This window comes from Talpa europaea, assembly GCF_964194135.1.
Source record: "Talpa europaea genome assembly, chromosome: 5".
NCBI classification, from domain to species: domain Eukaryota; kingdom Metazoa; phylum Chordata; class Mammalia; order Eulipotyphla; family Talpidae; genus Talpa; species Talpa europaea.
The window spans coordinates 22,227,469-22,251,442 of NC_140071.1; the positions used below are offsets into that span (position 1 = coordinate 22,227,469).

Sequence of the window (23,974 nt, forward strand, 5' to 3'; positions counted from 1 at the left end):
CAGAATCTAATTGCAAATAAAGTCTAAAAAAATTTAGTTCTGTACATTAGTTCCAACTATCGCTATTTTACAATCTATAAGGCTCATGTCATAGTTCAGCACCAAAAAGATCTACAAAACTAACCAGTCTTCTTAGTCATCCCATGTGATAATTCCTGTTAGTTTTTTTAAGGTGCTTTAAGAATCCTACCTCCAGGTCTTGAAGTAGAATTGTCTTTTTGGCTGGTCATACTATGTAAAAATTTCCTTTGTACTTTTAAATTTTTGTAGGATAAAAAAGGAGGGAAAGAATACTTAACACCGTGAATTTAGGTTGTCAGTCCTTAAGTTGAATTTGCAACACTAAGGCATCAGAAGTAACTTAATTATGCCCTGCCCATATCCTTGTTTAAAATTTTAAAAAGGCAGTCACAAAAAAATGCTTTATTTATTCTTCAAAATAAGGTGCAAAGAGGGATTACAACATAAACTTCCTCATATGCAGCTCTAATAACATCTCAGTGTTGTTCAACATAATCCATCTTGAACTCATTCAGGAGCAGGCCCACAGCTACTTCCAGATTCCAACTGTTCTCTATATCAGAGATCTGCTCACTCATTACAGTAACTTTCCTCACTGCTAGCCTGGTTTTAAAGCAACATTCTGGTTTTCAGAACCATTGTTACCATCTCAAGTCTTTCTTCCTCTTCAGGATTTATAAATTTTAGACAAAGGGCCTATCTGTCTTGCCATCTTCATATGGGATTTGTGCATATCACATTTGAAGATCACATTCTCTAAACTAGAAACTTTTTTCAAAAATCACAGGTGCTTTCAGTAATCTAGTTTGTTCAAAGTATAAAATTTTTACATGTTTAAAAAAATTAAAATTGGAAACTCGTACTTTGCTTCTTTGTGCTAGAAGCACACAATTCATCATACCACATTGAAAAGCTAAACTTCATGCATACAAATCACCAGAGAGGTATGAAGTTTTACAAAGCCCTTAACATTCAAGTACATTAAGCGCTGGCTAGACCACAACAGGAAGCATGTTATAGCAAACTGAGCAGAGACTTTCCCAAGAACACTATAGTTTTCCAGGCTCCATGTCAGTCACATGAAATTTTAAGCAACATGAAATCCTTAAAAATTGTCCCCAGACATCCCATTCTCACAACCATTCCCACACCCCCCCCCACCCCACCCACATGGAAGTCTTCCACCTCACAGAGTATTCTTAATGCTCCCCATTACTGATGACAGCTGCTTCAGGTTCTGCGGCTGTGGCAGGGAGTCTTGGCACTTTCTTAGCAGGACTTGGAATATGCTGAAATCAAAGAAAAAAAGTGTTGATTCCTTCAAGTTCAAACGAATAACTGATAGAGGACTCCTTTGTAGAGGTTATGCTAAATATATTGTCTACATAACTTCATAGAAGGCACTAAATATCTACTCCATACCATATGGTGATTTATTATACAATTATCCAAATAGCAGGAGGCCCCAGAGATCCACCATACACAAGTGTCTTAGTTGTATTCGAAATTAAACACCAGTAGCTTGACTTGCTACCTAATTTGTATAAGAGTAAGAACCAAGACTATGCATTTACCACATTTGTGATGCGCAGATAAAATAACTTTGTGTTTTTTTTTCTTCTGAAGCCTGGCCATGATCCTGGTCAAGTCATTTAACTTCCTGTAGTCCTATCTCTAAAATGGGGGTAGTACCACTTAGCTCCTGTTGTTTTTATAAGGATTAAATTAGGAAATATATATAAAGTGCCTAGCATGTAACAGCAATTCAAATCATAGCCATTATTGTTACTTCTTGATAATTTGGAGATAAATTTGACGATGACTGAGAAGAGACGTGAGGGGCTCAACAGCTTGCCATTACATTATCTCTCACCAACACATAGCCCCCCAATGAACCTTCTTTCTAGATCAGACTTCCTTTAAGTTCTTATATACTATTAAGAAAACCTAGTATTTACTGTGCACTTTAACTGGGAGTGCAAAGCATACTATACAACTGGAAAATGCACAGCTGGAATCTAATCCCAGAGCCCCTGCTCTGAATCATACTGCTTTATTGACATTCCTTTAAGTTGCTAAATTTCAGTTAGAACCCCTAAAAGCCCTGAAATCTGAGGATGGAAATTTGTTACCCTGTCAAAACACAAGATCAAACATGATGAACTTCACTTACCTCAGTTGCTGTGCTTGAATGAACAAGTCCTACTCCTTCATCCAAAGTGTCATTTGGGGAGGGACGTCGAGCATACGTTCTTCTGTGCTTTTCATCCACTCTAACTAGGTACCATGTTCCTTCAAAGAGTGACTCTATTGAGCTCTGGGGAATGTAGTTGACTAGGGAAAGGCAGAAAGTATGAAACATTATGATATAAAACTCATCTGGTAATATGACTAAAATTACATATTTCCCTTTAATTTTCACCAACATCAGGTCAGTACTGAGTAAAGCCTAGATATCCTTTTATTACATGTATTATATTTAATGTTGTTATAGCGTCCAGTACACAATTCAGTATGTTTACCCAGGTGATGAGTGTCCTCTCTGAGCTTCATGTTTTCAGCAAAGATATCTGGTGCCACACAAGTTCTTGAGTCAAGCCTTGATTTCAGATCACATAAACTTGCTGTTATTTTATCAAGAGCAGACCCTGAAACAGTAAATAATTTCAACATTATGAGGCTATCACATGCCCAAAAGAAGACTGAACAAAATTTTACCACTGGAAAACAAACTTTCATTTCTTTTAGCACTACCTGATGTTTAAAGATGCTATCTGACACAGCTTCCTATAACCTCCGACTAGACATCTGTTCAGTTATCAGCCAGCAGACAAGTTAGGAAACAGGCGGGATGTGAAACTATAAATGGCCTTCTATAGTGCATCCATGATACAGTTTTGAAGTAATGCCTTGTCTTCCCTCAGTTTTTCTCTATGTTTTTGTTCCTTCATACTCAGGAAGGCACACAGTTTCCCTAAATGTAGCTAAGACCACAGACCTATAAAATTAGATTACTTAGTATAAAAATCAAACCAAGTACAAATGATTTAGTATTAATCACTTGTAATTAGACTCAGTCATTAGTGTGAAAACTCAAAAGCTGCCTGCATTAAATAGATGTTTCCCTTCTTCCACCTACATAGGCTTAATAATGAGGTAAGATTAAGTTACTTGTCATAGAAGGAAAAGTAAAATACTATGACATTAAAATATTCTTACGTTGATGATGTTTTCTGCCTCGGAAAAAAGAAAAGACAGTATTTTGACTTAGATATACTTCTGCCCTTAAGAGTAAGATCTGGCTATGCTGAAAGAAGCACTGAAGATTAAAATCTAATGATCTATGGGAGAGTCGAATGGCTGCTAGAAAAGCCCAGGGAAGCACCTCACTGAATAGGTTCTCAATACAGTCTTACTGGAAGACTCTGCATTTACCTGGTGTGGCATCTTGTGTAACTTTAATGGAGTAGAGAGTAGCAGCCAAACCAGAACCATAGGAGAATATTCCAATCCTCTTCCCTGCCAGCTGCTGAGGTGAGAACCTGGGCAGGGGGAAAAGAAAATACTGAAAAGTTAAACTGATCCCAAACTACAATGTCCAGGAAGTCATAAATTGGGGTAAAAATTCATCCTATAACCTTAAGGAGCTAATGTAAAGCTTTGCGATTACAGAAAGCATATTACAAACATTTTCAACTCTTTGGAAATAATGGGGCTTTATGAAAGTTACTATACCATAAAATAAGTGACTTTGTCAACCAGAGAACTGTGATTCAATTGTAGCTCAACAGTAATAAAACCAGACAGCCAGTAAAGTCAATATGAAATTAAATGCCGTGGAATAGCTGTAGTCTGACCCCAATTATTCTTTGTCAATGATGACAATAGGATAGAGAGCCCAGAAATAAAATGTCATCCTGTGACCAATCACCAACATGCCTCATACCAGATTTGATCTAGGAATCTAACATCACCGAGTAAGGGGTGTTAAACAGTTGAAATTTATACTTACTGTCCTAGAATAGAAGCAAGGGAACCATACACTGAAGATGTATACATATTTCCATTTTGATTTGATACAAGCAAAGATGCTTTTGTTTTCTGATTGAAGAGTTCAGAACTAGCCTTCATAAATGCCTTTTCCACATCTCTATCAAAGTAGGTATCTTCTAATTTAACATCCCTTAGAAAGATTTAGGGAAAAAAAGACAATTTTTCAGTGTTCAAAGACCATACCTTTATCTTAGATAGTGGGCCTATTATTCTTTTTTTTTTTTTTATTTTTTTTTAAAGTTTATTTATTTATGCATACAAGAGCTGGGGTACAGGCCAGAGGTGTGGGGGGGTGAGAGGATTCACCAGAGCCAGAGCGGGGAACAGAATAGGCAGACTGATGAGGTATACTGCTGAGGGGAGCAGTGGGCGGCAGGACAGGTCTGCGCAGCATGTGGGACCCTCACCTGGCGGCCGGGGATCGAACTGGCACTGCAGAGGCTGCGGGCAGCTTCGCAGCCCAGCGCTCAACTGCTGTGCCACCAGAGGAGGCCCGGGCCTATTATTCTAATCTGTAAGTATATGGGTTTGTTTTCCCCCTCAGCATAAGTAGTAACATTGTAAGGGGACCACAAGACATTTGTACAGATATGTTCCTTTTACCCAAAGTTTTTCATAATCAAGTCTTGAGTCTAATAATCAACTTGCGTCTAGTGGGTTAATAAATTGGCTAAAGTTCTGACAACACAATATACTATTTCAAATCTGTACTGATGTCTAATTAGAGAACTCATCCTATTGTAGGAGTCAAATCTTAAAAGCTAAGAAGAATTTGATCAGCTGGAGAAGAGACACACAGGCAAGGAGAAACAGAATGAGTTAACAGGCATAGCCTGCTGGGAAAGTGAAAAAATGGTAAAAGGAATAAGACACAGACTTCAGTAGTGGCGGTGTACAGGAGAAGTGTCAGGCTACAGAGTCAGAAAGAGTTAATTTACTGCAATAAATATGGGCATTTATAGGGTACTTATAGGGAGTAAAAGGGAGGAAACCAGAAAACCTGAGTTAAGAATTCACATAGGTAAGCTACCACCTCGTTGTGACTCACTGATGACATACACAGATCTAACATTCTTTAGACTAAAATTTTCAGGCCTGAAGAAATAATAGTTTATCCAGATTTTTAAAAAAAGTTCTCATACAGAAAGAAAGAAATAAAAATTATTCTTACCCAAAGGCTTCTAGGCCACTATAGATACTATTTTTATCTCTGTTCTGGTCATTAAGGAAGTCATTCAGCAACATCCGAGCTAGAGATTTCTGAACCAGTTTACAATAGGGTGAGTGGAAGATCATGAAGTTAAAATCATTTAAGGTAAAATCTTTATCATTTCCCTCTGAAAGAGAAATCAAAAAAATTATGGAATTCATAGAAGCCACTAACTTTTGCAATTTGATTTTAGAACTAGGATGTTTTTATTTCTTTAAGTAGCAATTAAAATAATACTTTGTAATGTAGTATCTCTGGTTTAAAATGCATGAGGACACTAGGGATAGAACAACAAAACGCTACTATATCACTGTTTTTCCACACTTCAGAGCTATAACCCATTGGTTGGTTGTTTACTCAATTTAGTGAGTCAAGGTGAGTGTTTTTCCATTTTAATAAGTGAAGAGTTTTTAGAAAATGAAACAGGATAATGTAGACAATAGAACACTGCATAACTTCCAGCATGGGTAATTAATTTTTTAACACTTTAAATTTAGCACACTCAAGGAATGCAAACTGTACTTCTTACAGTGGGTCCTAATAAAAAAGCTAGAAAGTCACTGTGCTGCTGTTAGGGATGTATGACACTGCACTAAGTATAACACTTTACAGACTGTAAGAATGATTCTTATTCAGAGTCACTAGGTTTCTTAGTATCTGTTATTGAATATTATTTTTAACCCTCTTTCACAACCTACATAGGTTGTTTTCTGGACTATGGAAAAAGCATACTTTATATGATGCTATATGCTTTTTTTTTTTTTTTTTTTAATTTTTTATAGAGGCATGTTTTTATTTATTTATTTATTTATTTATTTGCTTGCTTGTTTTGTTTATACATGCACTGGGTACAGTCAGAAGCGCGGGAGGGTGAGAGAATTCACCAGAGCCAGAGCGGGGAGCAGAACAGGCAGAAGGACCGAAGTACACTGCTGAGGGGAGCAGCGGGCGGCAGGAGAGGTCTGCGCACCATGTGGGACCCTCCTCCGGTGGCCGGGGAGCAGCCGGGGATCGAACCGGCGCCACCGAGGCCGCGGGCAGCTTCGCAACCCAGTGCTCAACCGCTGCGCCACCGGGGAGGCCCTATGATGCTATATGCTTTAAGAGCATTAATCCAGTTACTAGCCTTTTCAGTACCTCAAGAACTTATTTAGGGTTAAAGATGGAGATTAATGGTAACACTGAAAAAAGTAAATACTAATTCAGACTATGCAAGGATCACTTCAGTAATTTATTTTCATTAGTTTTCTCTGGATCACAGGAAAAAGTATCACTCAAAAGAGAAGTAAAATAGAAGTTACTTTCTTTTACCCTACTTTTGATTTTCTTACTGAGGGTAGGTTAAACTAAGTATTTTTTGCAGAGACATACTTCATTTCCAAAGTTTATCACTTTTCCTAAATTATACATTCCCAGAAACTACAGGAAAATGCTATTTATATGTGAAAAGAAATGGTTACAAGACACTAATGAAGGAGACCCATCAAGCAGTTTTTCACTGAAGACACCCATCACATTACATTGTCCTCAATAAATACAAAACAGACAAAACCCACCTTTCTGCCACTGGGCACGGATCTTTTTGCGGTAGACATAATAGCAGCGGTCTAAGGCATGGAGGTAACACTGTATGGAGAGCTTCCCATCTACTATAGGGTATTCAGAAAGCATATCAGGCTTGTAAAAGTCATAGGCATGTTGCATGTGTGTCCCACGAAGACCTATTTGAATCAAAGAGAAAGATATCCATGTGTATCTGCTGCCTGACATTTGTATGTTAGTAAACTTACTGCATCATCTGGGGCTTTCTTAACTGTCTAGCTACTTCTCACCACCTGCAGTATAACCATCACAAGGTGAAGCTGATATATAATGAAAATGAAAAATGAAGAATATCCTCAGACATGTCTAAAATTCCTTTGACATAACATCTTCCTGCAAGTTCCTACAAGTGCATGCAAGTTTCATAAATCTAACTAGGATTCAGTTCATTAGAGCAAATCTAACAGTTGCTCCTAATGAACTGAAAACAAATTAAACTTGCTACTTAATGTATGACTATGGGCAAGGTACTTGTTTAAGCTTTTAACTAAACCCGTTTTACTTCTCTGTAAAATGAGGAGGACATCACTTGCCCCATATAACTGCCATGAAAAGTAAATATGATGACATATATGAAGCTCTTAGAAGGTAGTGTCTTCATTTAATGAACACTCAGTAAGTATGAGCTTGTTCCTATTTTCAAATTTCTCAGTGTCCTTTGCTAGAAAAAAAAACATGCTTTCCCAAACACTTACCTCGCTCAAAAATTAAAGGGGCATTTGGCCCAATCAACATAGCAACTGCTCCAACTCCACCTGTAGGTCTGGCATTTCCTGAGGCATATACAGCAATATCTCCTGCAACTACCAGGGCATACCGTCCTGAAAAATATTTTTTGTTAGTACACAAGAACACAATCAACACTGTAAATACTATATATATAAACTGAAGTGTTATATTTTCCCCAGACTCTGATTTCCCCGTTTCAGAAAATGTTCTAAAATTTTGCTAGTTTTGTCCTACATGATAAAAATAACCAACATAATTCAGGTCAATTGAAAGTCATAGCTACCTGAATTTATTCAAACAAATATAACTGGTAAAGTTTGCACCTGGCAATAATTAAAAGGTCATTTGTGTCTGTTCATCCAGCAGAGTCTCTGAAATAGAGGCACAAAACATACCATCCCAAGAGCTGGACTCAATCCAGTTAATAGCATTGAAGACAGCCGCTGTGCCTCCGTAGCATGCGTTAGTTGTATCTATTCCTTCTATGTCTGTATTCCCAGACTCCTCAAAGAGCTGCATCAAATTAGTCTTCACTGACTTTGATTTGTCGATGATTGTCTCTGTTCCAACTTCTAGCCGTCCGATGCAATCATAGGAAAGGCTGTGTCTCTCCATAAGATTCTGAACCACAGTCATGCAGAGAGAGTTGATATCTTCTCTATCTGTGCAGAAGCCCATCTTGGCCTGGCCCAAGCCAATAGTGTACTTTCCAGCATCTACACCATCGTATTTTTCCAGCTCCACTTGATCAACATATTGAGAAGGAAAATAGATCTCAAGGGCAACAATTCCCACATCTTTTGGCCAGCAGGCTTCTGCATTCAAAGGAAGTGACCCAGGCATGGTGAAAGAGCTTTAGGGAGACAAAAAGAAAACACACTGTTTTAGATTGTAAGTTTCAGATTTTCAAGTTCAAACTTGAGACACTGAGCATTCAACTATCACCTGAAATATTAGTTTCTAAGTTTAATATACTTAGGCAGTCAATTTTAATATGTGGAAGTATCAATTACAGTAAAATAGAATATCATGGTATTCAAAACTAGACATTAGATTTCAAACATGATTATTAGAGGGAAAGAAAACTCAAAATTCTTCTATATTACAAAGAAGCATGAGAGAAACAAGGACAATTTGGACAATATATCATAATTCGAGGACCTAATCTAGGCTACCCAAAAATATTTAAATAAGTCACTCATTCATGACAGATACACTGATTATTCACAGACCAAACAGGACTTGAGAAATGGTTAAAATAATATTGCATACCTTACCAATCTAAACAGTCCTAGCATGAAGAAAAGCCACAATACAGAAATCAAGCCCATTTATACAGGCCTGTGATTTTCACCCTTTTTTTAAATGCACTAAAAAGTTGGCACTATTGCCGCACTGTAAAGACTTCAGTAGTGTCTGTATTTACTAATAGTAACATTCTAGCCACTCAAGATCATACAGACCCAAGGGCAAGCTGAAAACCTAACCAGAGCCTCAATCTCTGTAGTGACTATATTAATTGGGAAGAGTGAAAATATTCTACATATTTCAAACAGAGAATATATCACAGGGAAATGGATAAAACTTGCTGACTTGGATAGGGGAGTGAAAGGAGGAAAGGAGTTAATTCAGATCCCAGGAGTCCACATTCCGACTGATGATGTGAAGTTACCAGCACCAGCACCTGTTAAGGGCTGGAACCCGGAGAGTCACACGTCCCACTGATGCTTGCCATGGACTAAAACAAGATGGCTATATTTTATCCCACCTCTACTCTTGCGTGTGTACTTCGATCAGCAGTTTAACCAGCATCCAGCTGATACAGGAGAGAATTGTAATTGTCAGACATGGGAGAGAGGCACAGCCACATAGTCTTAGAGAAATATTTCCACATCTATACTACTACAACTCAATTTTATCCTCAGGCGTCACACAATCAGATGGTCATGTTTAGGTGGCAGAATTTCAGCTGTTTATTGACCTAAAGGTCTTTTATGTAACTTGTCCTCTGCTAGTATGCAAACTCTGGTATAGTATTAGGTAGCATGCAATTATAAACTATTGCTTCAGTGAGTTGTTAAATTATTGAAATCTGGGGAGAATATCTAAAGCAGAAAGTCTGTCCTTAAATCATGAAATATACCCTTTGCCTATAAGTCATCAAATTATGAGTATAGTAAAGGCTATCTAATAAACAAAAATGTAACCCCAAAATCAAAGTTAAAGATCATAAGGAATACTAGTTGAATTTTCTTTTTAACATAAGAATCTTATTCATTATTCATCCAAATAATGGTATCTTACATCCCAAACCCTTGTGGTAAGTTTCACAGGTATTTATTCTCTCAAATATGCACTGTCTTGTGGGATGATAAGACACAAACACATAATAATAGACAGGTGAGGGCCTCCTTGGTGGCGCCAGGGGTTAAGCAACGCACTATGAAGCAATCCCCGAAGGCTCTGCAGCATGAGTTCGATCCCTGGCTTGCCAGGGAGCAACCCACATGGCGAGGCAAACCTCTCCTGTCTTGTATGCATAAATAAATAAATCTTTAAAAAAAATAATAGGTGAAGCAGTCATATTGTATAACAGAGAACTACCTAACTCAGTGTGGTGACAATGGCAAGAATCAGGAAAACGTCTTGGTTACTGCTGCCTGGCATTAAGTCTTAGGAATGAAAATGAGTAATCACTAAAGCTCTATACAAGCACATGGTGGTACAATTTCAACAGGGCGGACATCATATAAACAAAGGCACACTACAAGGAACCATGAAATGTGATACTGATTTGCTGAAATGAAATGTGAGGCCCGGTAAATAGGGATGGTCAGGTAATAGAAGTTCTGATACACTGAGGCTAGGGAGCTTCAACTTTATCATAAAGACATTAAGAAGCCATGGAAAGAATTTTAAACAGGAATAACATGGTCACAGTATTCAGTGTTATTCAAACTCTAGGATCTCTAGGATCATTTAGTGGAAGGCAAACAACATTCTTTTTAATGAAATAGAAAAAAATAAAAAATAACAGCTTGCATGTACATAGTTAATGTAAGATTTTTTTCCCCCTGAAATATTTGATTTATTCACACATATCTCCGGTTGCCATATAAAGTATTTCTTACTAAGGATCACAAAATAGTTTGAGACTCACTGTTCTACATTGTCACTGGTGCTACATGAATGGATTTGAGTTAGTAAATTGATACAGCAGTCTACATAAAACACAGCCATGAACTAGAGCAATTCTACATGCGAGGTGAAGGACAGCTTCAAAAAAATACAGAAGCAAAAAACTGGCAGAAACTGTGATGGAACAGAAGTGTTTAGGATGACTCCCAGACTTCCAGTCTCAACTATTTAGGACTCCACAAGCTCATGGTCAGATACACCTAAGGGGACAGAGAAGCACTTTTCCCCTTTCACACAAACCTGCCAGTTTTATGATAACCTAAACTTGGTGGCCACTGTTGCTACAATGAAATTAAAGACATGAAGAGATCATCTAATATTATCAGGCAGATTCTAAGTTTACAATAAAATAAGATTAAGTCCTCTGCATAGTCCACAGGGGGGAAAAAAGCTTTCAACTAGTGTCTTTTGTTTTTTAAGAGAAGGATCAGTCCAGAAATCCCTTTCTGACACTCTAAGTCAGCCGAGGCAGAACTAGAAGAAATGACCAATCTTTCCCATAAGGTTAACCTTTGAATTCTTTTCAACTCTTTAAACTGCTCTAAAAGTGCTAAGGGCAGTGAAATTCTTCCTGCTTACCCCAACAGCTTGCAATGCTTTTCAAAATAAAATGGACAAGTAGATACAATCTTCTGAGGGTATAAACCAGTTTGTAAAAAGTATAATACTAGGTTTCAATTCCAGAATTAATTGATATTTACCATAACCTGACTAGTTCTAATCAGTTCCTTGTAGTATGGTACTTACAATATAAGATGTAACTCTGTAAACCTTCCAACAAGAACGTATCAACAGAAAACTCAAGTCTTTTCTCCTAAAATGAAGGTTCACCCATCTCTGGTGAACAAAAGGAGCTCCAGGTCCTATTTGCTAAGCACGAAGATAAGGAAGCCTTGTTAACACTTTCAGACTGGCTCCTGTCTGTGACGCAAAAGGAGCCCATATGATCACAGAGAATCATATGATCACTGTGAATGAAAGAGGACTGGAAAAAAGGGCTGGGGGGTAGGCAGGGAAATCAGCTGAGTTGACTTCAAGGACAGTCCTGAGAGAGCTCCTCAGAGAAAGGGAGGGGCACATCATCAGTCCCCAGGACTATGATGTCAGTCTCCTAAGTGAGCTCTCTGCCTCCTCTCCCCCTGGTCCTAGGTAATCTTTACAAAAATGCACGTCTGACTTTTGTCAAGATACTATCGAAAATGATTCCATCATTTTACCGATTTAAACCATTTTACTATTTAAAATGATTCCAAGCATGTGAAGAGCAGGAACTGAACTGTGTCTTATTCATCTTTGTGTCCCTAGTTGTTAAATAAATAAAATCCTACTAGCCCTCCTATCTAAAATCACTAACAACCATGGAAATCTTCATACTGTGACACATGTGCATATACTGCCCGCTCCCCAAGAGAGAATCTTAAGAACCGAGTTCCATGGCAATACAAGAAAGTAATGGCTGCAAATAATGTGATTATTGGCTCACTTACAATCACTGTCCAATCTTACATAATGGTAAACATTCATCCATTGCTGATGTGTCTTTTGAAGCTGTAATTTAAAAAGCACTAACTGCATACACGGTTACCTATGATAATTTCCGATTAAGCAATTCATTTAGTTACATTTTATTATCTAGATTTTTTCCTCTTATTTGTGAACACTGATTTTTAAAAGTAGTTTCTAGATTCTAAATAGTCTAAACATACAAAATGAACCTCCGGAAGCGTTATGGTAATAATAGTATTTAAAGATACAGAATAACCCTGTAAAGGGTTTTATGAATGTGTGGTACATACAAATGGTTATTTGCCCAAGGATAAAAGTTAAATTTCCACTTTCTTGCCATACCTGTTTGAGGGATAAAGAACTGCAGTCTCCAGGTCTGTCACTCTGTTTCCTCCTTCAGGCACTAGGAATTTCAAATAAGAACTTCTTTTAAAGTCATAAATCACCATGCAAATTCACATAAAATGACTCCAAAGTGAATTAAACATTTCCTTATTCCATTACATTATTTAGGATAGAATTTGACTTCCCTTAGGGGAAAAAACGTGTAAGGTCATATTACTGGTTGATGGTTTATACCAATAATGATTCTAGGATAGTTACAATCTTTACTAAATTTAGGTTTTCAAGAATTGGGAGAAATGAATATGAGTAAGTTGTATCAGGCTAGCAAATTTCTAATGTAAAGAGACACATTCAAGAACTTGCTCCACACTTAGGAGCTCGCAGCTTTAAAAATTTGTCTCTTTGAACCTCAGTATCCTATGTGTTAAGTAAATGTGCCCTCCTGGTTTATTGTGAAGGATCATTATGGGAATAAAGCTTTGTAATGTAAAGCAGCCATTCACCATTATCCTAGTTCTTCATATTTCCCCCCCCAAAATACGTATATATTTCTAGCAAGATCATCTTCACTTATTTAATCTTATGCTCCTATTTTTTAACAGAGCAACCTTCACATTCCCCACTCATTTAGAAAGTGATTTTCCCCGTAGTGCTTACACTAAAAGCTAACTAAACATTTTAATCTAAAAGCTAACTAAACATTTGACATACTAAGACAAAGAATCAAGTTTTATCATTTATTTATTTTAAAGATTTATTTATTTATTTATGCATGCATGCAAGCACCGGGTACAGTCAGAAGCAGGGGAGGGTGAGAGAATTCACCAGAGCCATAGCAGGCAGAATGACGAAGTACACTGCTGAGGGGAGCAGCGGGTGGCAGGAGAGGTCTGCGCACCATGTGGGACCCTGGCCCAGCAGCCAGAATCGAACCGGTGCTGCAGAGGCTGCTCAACCGCTGTGCCACGGGGAGGCCCTTATCATCATTTAAATTATGTGGAAATACTATGTAAAGGTGATTCTCTTTAATCCATTTTCTTTAACCTATTTGTACTCAAGGCAACAGTTCCTGCATTTCACACAAGTAAACACAATTTCCTTTGCTCTCTAATTATTGGCAAATTTAGCTCCTGCATGATTAACCAGACTGTATTCAGAAACTACTTAGTAAAGCTCTCTTTCACCTGATTAGATCACTTAAATGCTTGACTACACTTTCTTATATTTAAGTTTACCCTTTCCCTCCTGAAAAAAGAAATCCTGCTTCTTAGGAAGATTACCACATTCCAGAAAACCTCTTTGATTACAGAATTAGATGTATTTTGAGAAAATAAGCTACATTTGGTTCTTTATTGCCTCAAATTTTGCTTTTGTAGTCTGAAAATTTAAGCAGACCACAGGAACCACTTCTTACTGATGGGAAAAGACATGCTTCTTTCTCTACCTTGAGACTATTTAACTTAGCAGTTTCTTGAAATCATGTATGTATGGGACACAATTTGTGTCAAAGTAATTTCTCCTGAATTGCAAACATTTCCTCTTTTAATTCTGACTATTTAAATTGGAGAAAGAACACTGCCAAAGTCTCAAGCTGGCCATCAGTTCATCCCAAACAAATTTTCTCAGAGCAAATGCATTGACTCACAAGTGGCTGGGCAGGTTACCTACAAAGCATGTTTGGAGACTCATGATACGTAATGTAGGCATTTCTGGTTTGGTAAAGATTAAAACTGAAGAATGGTGACTCTGCCTAGGGCCGACAAATGCTTTCTTCTGGGGTTCATCCAGTGTTCTGAATCCCTCCATCTGTCTCCCTATTTAGCCCTGATTCAAACAAGTGGCAGGAATTCCTCCAATGCACATTTTAGTTCATGACAAACTACAAACTGCTGATTTTTAACACTGAGAAATCCAGGAGACTAAGGAGCTGACAACCTTCCTCCTTAAGAGCAAGCAAGCCAAACTACTGTTTCTACTCATATTTTGAAACCCTGTTCTAGGCTACCTTTTCCAGGAAGGTTTCCTAGAGTTTTCTAATGGGGGCCCTGCACTCCTACAGCAGGTAGTCATTCACACCAAAGTCTTCAAAGTCTGCTCTCAATGGAAAACTACTTATGGATAATCTGTTTATCTACCCTGGATTTCTAGACTTTTACTGGGAGAATGGCTATAGTTTGATTCCTTTGAGATTCATGTAAGATCGTGGAGTAAACGATCCTCAATTGCCTGAATTTGGAAATTACATTTTAAGACTCAAAGGGCAATCTTTTGAATTCAAGTACTTGCTCTAGTTCTCATTAATACTTTTTTTTAAAGATTTATTTATTTATGCATACAAGAGTTGGGGTACAGGCCAGAGATGCAGGGGGTGAGAGGATCCACCAGAGACAGAGTGGGTAACAGAACAGGCAGACTGACTGAAATACATTGCTGAGGGGAGCAGTGGGCGAGACAGGAGAGGTCTCTCTTGCCATGTGGGTTTCTCTGTTGCTGGCTGGGAATAGAACTGTGCTGCAGAGGCTATGGATTGCTTCATAGTACGGTGCTTAACCCCTTGTGACACCAGGGAGACCAATATGTTCTTTTTGCTATCACTTTTATGATAACTTGCAGCACCAAATAGTGTCCAGAAAATGTTTTCTATTGCTGCTATTCAAAGCAAATGGTAAGTTTCAATTGTTTCCAAATCCTAACCTGAAAAATGTAAGACATCCAAATGAAATTGGAAGAACATTTCTTGGTCTTACAATCATTTCTACATGCACACATCCCCAACCACACACCTGAAAGATGAAGACCGTAGGACTCCTCTATTGCTCTGACTATGACAGACAGCAAGACAGCAGCACCATGAGCCAAGCATCATGATGAGTAAATTAAGAATCGAGTCCAAACATCCTCCCATTACATTGGGTAACATGTTTCTCAATTTTTTTAAATCTTTATCACCTTCTTGAGAAACCTAAGAATACCCCACAGATATCCCACTCTTCTGTGACTTTTGGTTCTTTAGTAACCCAGCATAAAATTGTAAGACTTTATATTCCTTTCCAAAGGAAACTCGAGATTCTGACACTGAGCCCCATCAATTGCCTCCCTCTACAACCTCAGTCGCCTCTCCCCACATTTAGTCCCACTGGATTATGTTTCTAAGTAATTCTAGGGTAGGCAATACACATTACGTCATTATCAAGGTTCTTAGTTTTCTGTGAGAAAAACTATCAAAAATCTCAATCAAAAATCTCAAAATCAACCCTACAGTTACAAGAAACAAGACATAAAAGCACTCTGGAGAAATATTTAAAAAAACAAACAAGAATCAAAAGTAAGGTCCAGAATTAGCCTACTAGATGCCCTGGCCTTCTATGGCCTAGAACATAATATCCTTTTTAACTTCCCATCAGAAACACTTCTGAGAAGTTACTAACTAGTCTTGAATAAGGGGGGACTTACTAAGTTAGGAGAGGAAGACCTACAAAGGTTAGTCTTCCCCTCCCATTAGATACGCTATCCCTACCTCCTGTTCCACACAAAAGTAACTGAAATGTAAAAAATAAAAGTTTTGATTAATGAAAGAACACAAACTGCTAGCTGTTTCAAGCTGCAAAGAATTATTTGGCACAGATACACGTTGAAGCCTTTCAATTTCTTATCTGTGCAACAAAAGTCCAAACTCCATCTCAGAAGGAAAAAATCTGGTAACTTTTTGAGCACTTCTACTCATCTTCTTTTTGTCATTTATCCTGCCATTGTTTTCTGAGTCATCCCTGAAATACAGCAAATGTTACTTAGTAGCAGCCAGATCACATCATCCCACTGCGATGCCAGAGCATGGCAGGAGGAAGAGCTGTAGCAGAGGTGAGCAGTGAAGGAAGTGATGCCCTGAAGTTAGGGCCACAGGGCGAGCAAGACAAACAGGGACAACCTCACATCACCTCATTACACGTTGTCCAAAACCCTCCCGAGTGGAATGAGAGTAATCCTTGCTCTACCACTGGTCAAGGCAAGACACGCTTTTTCAAAGACTCCAGATACCTGGCTTTAAAATGCATTTGGCTTAGCCCCAAACCTACTGTGTGTGAAGGCCAGGGGGATGGATACCTGTCATTACAACATCATTATCAGGTCAGGCTGATAATGGTCCTGAAACTGTCAGCAAGAGGGAGGAAAGGCATTTTAGAACACACACACACACACACACACACACACACACAAACCCTTCTTTTTTTTTTTTTTAATGGGCATAAAACATGGAGAGGCGTGAAAGGTGGGAGGCAGGCATCTGTGATATCTGAAGCAAGCAAAGACCGAGGCAGTAAAGACCAAGTGCTCAGGTTAAATCACGGCTGTGATGCTTTGCTCACATCTGATCTAGGGAAGGAAAGCTTTGCTGCCCACCTCGCTTCCTCCCATCAATTCTCTAAATGTGGCATCAGGACACACCCCCTGCCAACCTCAAAGCTTCCACCAAAGAGTGATTTTCCCCATACTTGGGCACCCCCTCAAGCCCAGACTCCAGGAACGCCCTGGCAGTGCAGCCCCGTTCTGGCCCCTTCAGATGACACCTCCCTCGCCCGCACCCCGCTCCGAGCCCCCTCCCGAGCACCCCCAGGCCCAGGCACCCCCAGGCCCAGGCACCCCCAGGCCCTGGCACCCCCAGGCCCTGGCAGGCCGTGCTTTAGAACCCTAGCCTTCAACGCCCTTTCAGCTTCTCCCTTCCGAGGCCTGCCGGCCACGCCGGCGCCCTCGGCCCCGCTCAGCTGCGGTGGCCCCGGGCAGGCGAGGCCCCCGCACGGCCCCGCTCCCCAGGCCAGGGCCACGCCTCCGCGCCGACCCGGCCCCGCGGGTCCCCTCGGGCCTAGTCAAGGACACCGCCTCCGCCCAGCCCTCAGCCAGCCCGCGGCCCCCGGGGCCCGCGCTCCCGCTCGGTGCAAGGGACTCACCCGAAGGCGACCGGGCGGCGGCCGGGAGAGCCAGAGAGCCACGGAGGCAGGCACAGGACGCGGCTCCCTCCCTCCGCCACAGGCTTTATAGCCCCGACCCACCCGACTCCGGCTCGGCCGGGAGCCGGTGGGAGGCGGGACCGTGGCTGTGTCAGCCAATCGCAGCCGGCGAAGCCGCCCGACGGCGCCCGTCCCCCCGCCGGCTTTCTACCAATCGGAAGAAAGAAGGAGGCGGGCCCTAGCCTGGGCTTTCCCTCGCGGCTGGGGGCGGAGGGAGAGGGCGGGGACAAAGTCAGAGCGCCGAGGGAGTGGGGTGAGAGAGTGACGTGCGGTGGCCCGAGAGCCCGTCGGCCAATGACAGAGCGGCGAGAGACGACGAGAACCAATAGGAGCGGAGTGAGAGGTTCTCTGACCAATGGGAGCCCAGTGAGTGGAGACGGGGGCCAATGAGGACTCCGCGTCCCACCACTGGGGAGAGATGGTCAAGGATGGGAGGCAAGTTGGTCCCCACTTGAGAGTCTGTCGGGTTGCCTAGCAACCGGAGCTGGGCTTCACCTGTAAGGCTTCTGGAATGCTTGATTTGAATTCAGCGTTAACGTTTTCAAGTTCCCAGAGCAGCCGCGTGTGCCCGCATTACAAGTTGGAGCAGAATAGGACACCAGAATTTGTAAACTTATAAATAGTCTAAATAGCCGATTTTTAAAAACCCAGTATTGTCACCGCTTCAACTACCTTGCATTTTTAAGCACGTATTTTTGGGCAAACAAGAAGATTTGGAGCTAGACTCTAGCGAGGAAGGCAAGGGGCTGTGAGCAGAGGACTTGCTCCTGACCTGTAGCATTTTTGCCAGCCCATGCACTGGGGAAGGAGCTCCTTCTGGCCCATTTCTTATTTACTGAGCTTATTATGTGATAGATGCCAAAGAAAAAGGTGGTGAAAGATGGTCCTCTCTACCGCCAAACCGGAGAATAAGGATTGCCTGGCTCCCCCAGAAAATAGAGAAGCAATTCAAGCTGGAGGAAATCACTGAAACATTTAGGGGAATCCAAAGGAGGACAATTATGGTCTTAAGTTAGACTTTGCTTCAGGTTCCTCCTCAGTTAGAGAATTGGTAATTCATAGCTTTGGTGGAAGATAAGGAGAAGTTCAGTGTTTGTACCTCTTCTCTTCTCGGTTTTATTACCACCCAGGATCTCTGTTTGATAAGGGGTGGTCTTTGATGATTCTGTGCACCACACAACTTTTGTTATGTGAAATTAAAAAAAAAAAAAGATTTATTTACGCATACAAGAACTGGGGCACAGGCCAGAGTTGCTGGGGGGTGAGAGGATTCACCAGAGACAGAGTGGGGGACAGAACAGGCGTATCCACTGAAATACACTGCTGAGGGGAGCAGGGCCAAGACAGGAGAGGTCTGCTGCTCCGTGTGGGTCACCTCCCTGGCAGCCCAGGATAGAACTGGTGCTGCAGAGGCTGTAGACAGAAGCACAGTGCTGTGCTTAACTCCTTGTGCCACCAGGGAGGCCCTATGTGAAATTTATTATCCACTATCCATGCTAACCTAGTGTGAGGCATTCTCAGCAGCAAAGTGGCAAAAATATCAGAAATGGAACCACTGAGAAGTGGTGGGACAGACCATTCAATAATGGTCATCAGTCCACACTGTTGCTCATTCTGTTCCAGAACGAATGTCATTTCCTTCATAAAGTAACTAGCTGATAAAGAGAGAGATGTTGCCTAATTGAGATCAACAGCAATTTAGAGGGGTGAATTAAACATTCTGGGCATATTAGGAGCAATGAAAGGCAGAAAAGGCAAACACAAGAAAAAAGATACATCTCCTCCTTTGGAAAGGAATAGCAAATCATTGCAGTTTTAGGACTGTTCAATAAGAAATGATTAGCCAGATAGTCGTGAGGATGATCATCTTGCACAACAGGAAATTTCCACAAGGCACAGAGTGTCTTTTTGATCAAATTATTTTTCAATTAAGCAAAGTGGGCATGATGATTGATTATTGGGAGACTGCAATGCACAATGGAATCAGTTAGCAATTCATTATAAAATAGGCCTTTGAAATTTGGTGAAATATAATAGTAGGTTTATCCCAAGCTCTGCAAATATTAGCCAAGGTCCATGCAATTGAGGACAAAGTATCCCTGACTATACAAATATCAGCCAAAACCCATGCAATTTGAAGGACAAAGAGTACAAATATTTATTTGGGGAGGGCAAGAACTGTAAATGCTGTATCAAAGCTAAAATATAAAGTATTGTCCTGTTCTACTTTTTTTTTTAAAAAGATTTATTTATTGGGTCTCCCCGGTGGCGCAGCCGGTAAAGCGCAGCTCTGTGAAGCTGTCCACAGCCTCTGCAGCGCTGGTTCGATTCCCAGCCAGCCAGGGAGAGTCCCATATGGCGCGGCAGACCTCTCCTGTCTCGCCTGCTGCTCCCCTCAGCAGTGTATTTCAGTCCTTCTGCCTGTTCTGCTTCCTGCTCTGTCTCTGGTGAATTCTCTCACCCTCCCACGCTTCTGGTCTGTACCCCAGTGCTTGTATAAATAAATAAATCTTAAAATAAACAAACAAACAAACAAACAAACAAATAAATAAATATTCATTTATTTATTTATGCACACAAGAACTGGGGTACAGGCCAGAGGTGTGGGGGGGTGGGTGAGAGGATTCACTAGAGACAGAGTAGGAAACAGAACAGGTGGATCTACTGAAGTACACTGCTGAAGGGAGTAGCAGGCAAGTCAGGAGAGTCTGCTGCACCATGTGGGTCACCTCCCTCACCCAGGATCGAACTCGTGCTGCAGTGGCTGGATAGCTTGATAGTGCTGAGATTTAACCCCTTGTGCCGTCTCCCAGCAAAACCCCTCTACCTTGCCAGAATTTCAGCTGTTTCCTCTCCATAACTTGGGGGCCTTCTGTAATCCTTCCCCACAACTTGGGAGGGACTTGAGGGCCCTGTCCCTAGTTGACTACGCAGTGACACTACTACCCCACAGTGACAACCCTGGGTTTCCAGGGAGATATTCTCCTCTCTTAGAACCACCATCCCTACCTTTACCCCCTCCAAGAGTTCTTAATGGGAAGTTGATTGAAAACCCTCTGATTAACATTCCCTCCACAAGAATCCAATATTGTTTCCAACTGCACCCCTCTAGAGTTTTGCCTCTTCCCCTTCCTCTTTCCCATCTCACCTATGAAGAAGTTACTATTATGGGAGGATGCAAGAAAGGTATTTTATTTATAACACAATTAACAGTTACAGTGTAGGTTAAGTGCTACCCAAAGAAGCATATACCTAAAGGTTAGTGTGGAAATTAAAAGAAGGAATAATATCTAATCCATACTGGTGGCTAAAGAAGGCTGTCCAGAGGAAACGATAGTCTTTCTTTCTTTTTTTTTTTTTAAAGATTTATTTATTTATGCATAAAGAACTGGGGTACAGGCCAGAGGTTGGTGGGGGAGAGGGTGAGAGGATTCACCAGAGACAGAGTGGGGAGCAGAACAGGCAGATTGACTGAAATACACTGCTGAGGGGAGCAACGGGCAAGATAGGAGAGGTCTGCTGCACCATGTGGGTAGCTCCCTGGTCAGCCGGGGATGGAACTCCTGCTGCAGTGGCTGCGGATAACTTCACGTGCTGTGCTTAACCCTTTGCACCACCAGGGAGGCCCACAAATGATATTTTTTCATTTATCACATTTAGATCCTTTATTTAGCACTACTGTTCTAGACACTATTTTAGATGTTGGGAATTCTAGACTCTATGTGGCACACAAACAGACACAATTTCTAATCCTGTCAAGCTTAGTGGGGGATGTCTGAATATTCTGTAAAAATATAAAGGTATATCTAAGTTCAGGCATTTTCAGGTATTTATAAGAAAAAGCCAAATAATGAGAAGAAAATATCAACTATCAAGAAAATAATGCAGCAGAAAATGACTGAGTGTGGGTTAAGGTGCCAGGCTGTTAGGAAAGAGCTCTCTGGATTGTGTTGCTTGGAGGAGGAGAAGAAGCCAATCTAAAACCCTTTGAGGCACAGAGTGATGCCAGGGAATTGCCAGCATAGGCAAATCTTGCCTGTGGGAAGAACAGAAAACAAAAGTCACTTGTATCTGAGCTCAGTTTTGAGGGACAAACAAGAACATTTTAGGTTGTGGACCAGAGGGCAGGATGAAGAGGCCAGGGAGAGAGAGTCATTCCAGGGAAACACGGGACCTGCAACTTTAACCAAGGTGTTGAAGTTGTGCTAAGTAAGACTTAACATCTCTCATGCTGGGTTTTTATCAGGTAGAAGAAGTGTCAACGGAGCAGGATGTGTTTTCTCTGTACCACGGGGAGGAAAAGGAGCGAGTGCTTCCCATACCATGACCCTCAGAGTTACCTATTCTTGACTTGTCAACATTTGTAATAAGAGTTTCCTGAGTGGCTACTATTTTCTAGAGAGTCTGAGTCTTATATGCATTCACCTTCTAGTCAAATCCTACTGGTTAAACACTAACTAAAATATGTGAAAACTGAGGCATGGAGAGAGTAAGTGATTTGTTACAAGTTATTCAATTACAAAGTAGCAAGGCTAGGAGTCACACTCAGGCGGTCTGATGTCAAAACCCATGTTCCTTCCACAATTCTATATGCAAAATCACAGTGGTGCTCAAAGCTAGGTGCACTGGGGTCAGGTGGTAAATGGGAAGGCAGGAAACTTTTCCAGAGAGGTCTCAGAGGACAGTGCTTTTTGCCCTAGAAAATCTTAGCCATAGAACAGGTTTGGTGTTTGGCTCATGGGCTCAGAAGACTTATCAACTCGTTACAGAAGTAATCCGTCTCTGAGGGGTACACTGCATTAGCCAACTTTACCACCCAGAAAATCAGATACCAGTGTACTGTGTATAATCGAAAAGGACCACAACCCTCAAAGTCCTCGTGACCCATTTTCTAGATCAACCTGGTCAATTCTGGAAGTTAAATGAGCCTCAGAATATTAATTTTTAAAAGTGTAATTATGAAGAAAGTTAGCAAGACAGCTCTTTCAAGTGATCAGGTTAAGATCATCTTCCCAATAGGAGTGGACAGGTGCCAAAGCCATGATCAATTACATAATCTTACCACTTGCCTTAACCCATGCTGCTGGCTTTACTAACAACAGGAAACTCTTATAAAAACAAAATGGTGGTTACCAGTGGGGCAAAGGGAAAGAGATGGGTAGTTTGGGGAAAGGGGAATGATTGTATAGGGGTAGGTGGAAACTGGACTTTTGGTGGTGATCATATATACAGACGTTGAATTATAATGCTGTGCATCCGAAAGCTGTATCATGTTTTAAAATAATCTTGCATCACTACTCTTACCTTTTTTTAAAAAAAGAGAAGAGTTGGCTATGAGATTTAAATATTCAAAGTCTCCTCCTAAGCTCTGTGCTTCTGTAGACTGTACATCACTGGACACTGTCTCACTTCCTCTTTTGAGTCTGTGGCTGACCATATCCACATGCAGTTGTCAATTCTCTAGGTACGCTTAGTCAAGTTAAATTCTACTCTCCACTGCCTGGTGATGTTTGGCTTCTTTGCAGTGACTCCTGTTCTCTCTGTTCTAGTAGGTACCAGCTTCATCTCATTTCCAAGTCCTTAGGCTAGAGCACCGCACAGCAGACTACACCCCAGAAAAGCACATACAACCTGGTTCTCCCTTACCGTGCCTATGGAAGGAATGTTATGAGGACTGAGTTCAGCCTGTGTGGTTACACGTGGTTTTACTTATGCAGTTACAGTGACTCACCCTAGATGTGGAGCACACAGGTAAGAATAAACAACGAAGCCCGGAGATGAGAAATAAACAGGCATTAAATACCTTGCACTCTAAAAAGAACACTACTGATCCAGAAACTTTCCTTCGATGGGCCTTTGAACTGGTGGGGGAACAAACTTTTCTGCGATCAACTACTACCTGCTCTGCCTCCACAATCTAAAAGAAGGTGGGATGGTGAGGGTAGGAAGAGGAAAGTTCGAGCGTCATCCTGGGGTAGTGCAGAATTCTAAGGACAGGACAATTTCTTATTCTTTTTGTCTTTTTTTTTTTAAAGATTTATTTATTTATACAAGAACTGGGGTACAGGCCCGATGCATGTGAGGGTGAGAGGATTCACCAGAGACAGAGTGGGGAACAGAAAAGGCAGATCCACTGAAATACACTGCTGAGGAGAACAGTGGGCGAGACAGGAGAAGTCTGCTGCGCCATGTGGGACCCTTGCTGGCCGGCCAGGATTGAACCGCAGAGGCTGTGGACAGCTTCACAGTGCTGTGCTCAACCACCTGTGCCACCAGGGGAGGCCCTTCTCTTTTTTTTAAAGATTTA

General features: G+C 41.0%; 1 protein-coding gene across 2 annotated transcripts; it reads right to left on the bottom strand.

Moving 5' to 3' along the window:
- Positions 1–1,220: 1,220 nt before the first annotated feature.
- Positions 1,221–12,714, bottom strand: HMGCS1 (3-hydroxy-3-methylglutaryl-CoA synthase 1; the record flags this gene model as incomplete). Of its 2 annotated transcripts, XM_084233070.1 has the most annotated exons (10): positions 1,221–1,310; positions 2,195–2,355; positions 2,544–2,669; positions 3,457–3,563; positions 4,034–4,204; positions 5,246–5,411; positions 6,841–7,005; positions 7,582–7,707; positions 8,011–8,468; positions 12,662–12,714. In XM_084233070.1, the coding sequence occupies 9 exons, from the start codon at positions 8,456–8,458 to the stop codon at positions 1,221–1,223; spliced, it is 1,560 nt and encodes a 519-aa protein (XP_084089196.1). The 2 variants fall into 2 exon arrangements, with proteins under 2 accessions (XP_084089196.1, XP_084089195.1); XM_084233069.1 differs by lacking the exons at positions 7,582–7,707; positions 12,662–12,714 and having other exon boundaries at positions 8,011–8,458.
- Positions 12,715–23,974: the final 11,260 nt, after the last annotated feature.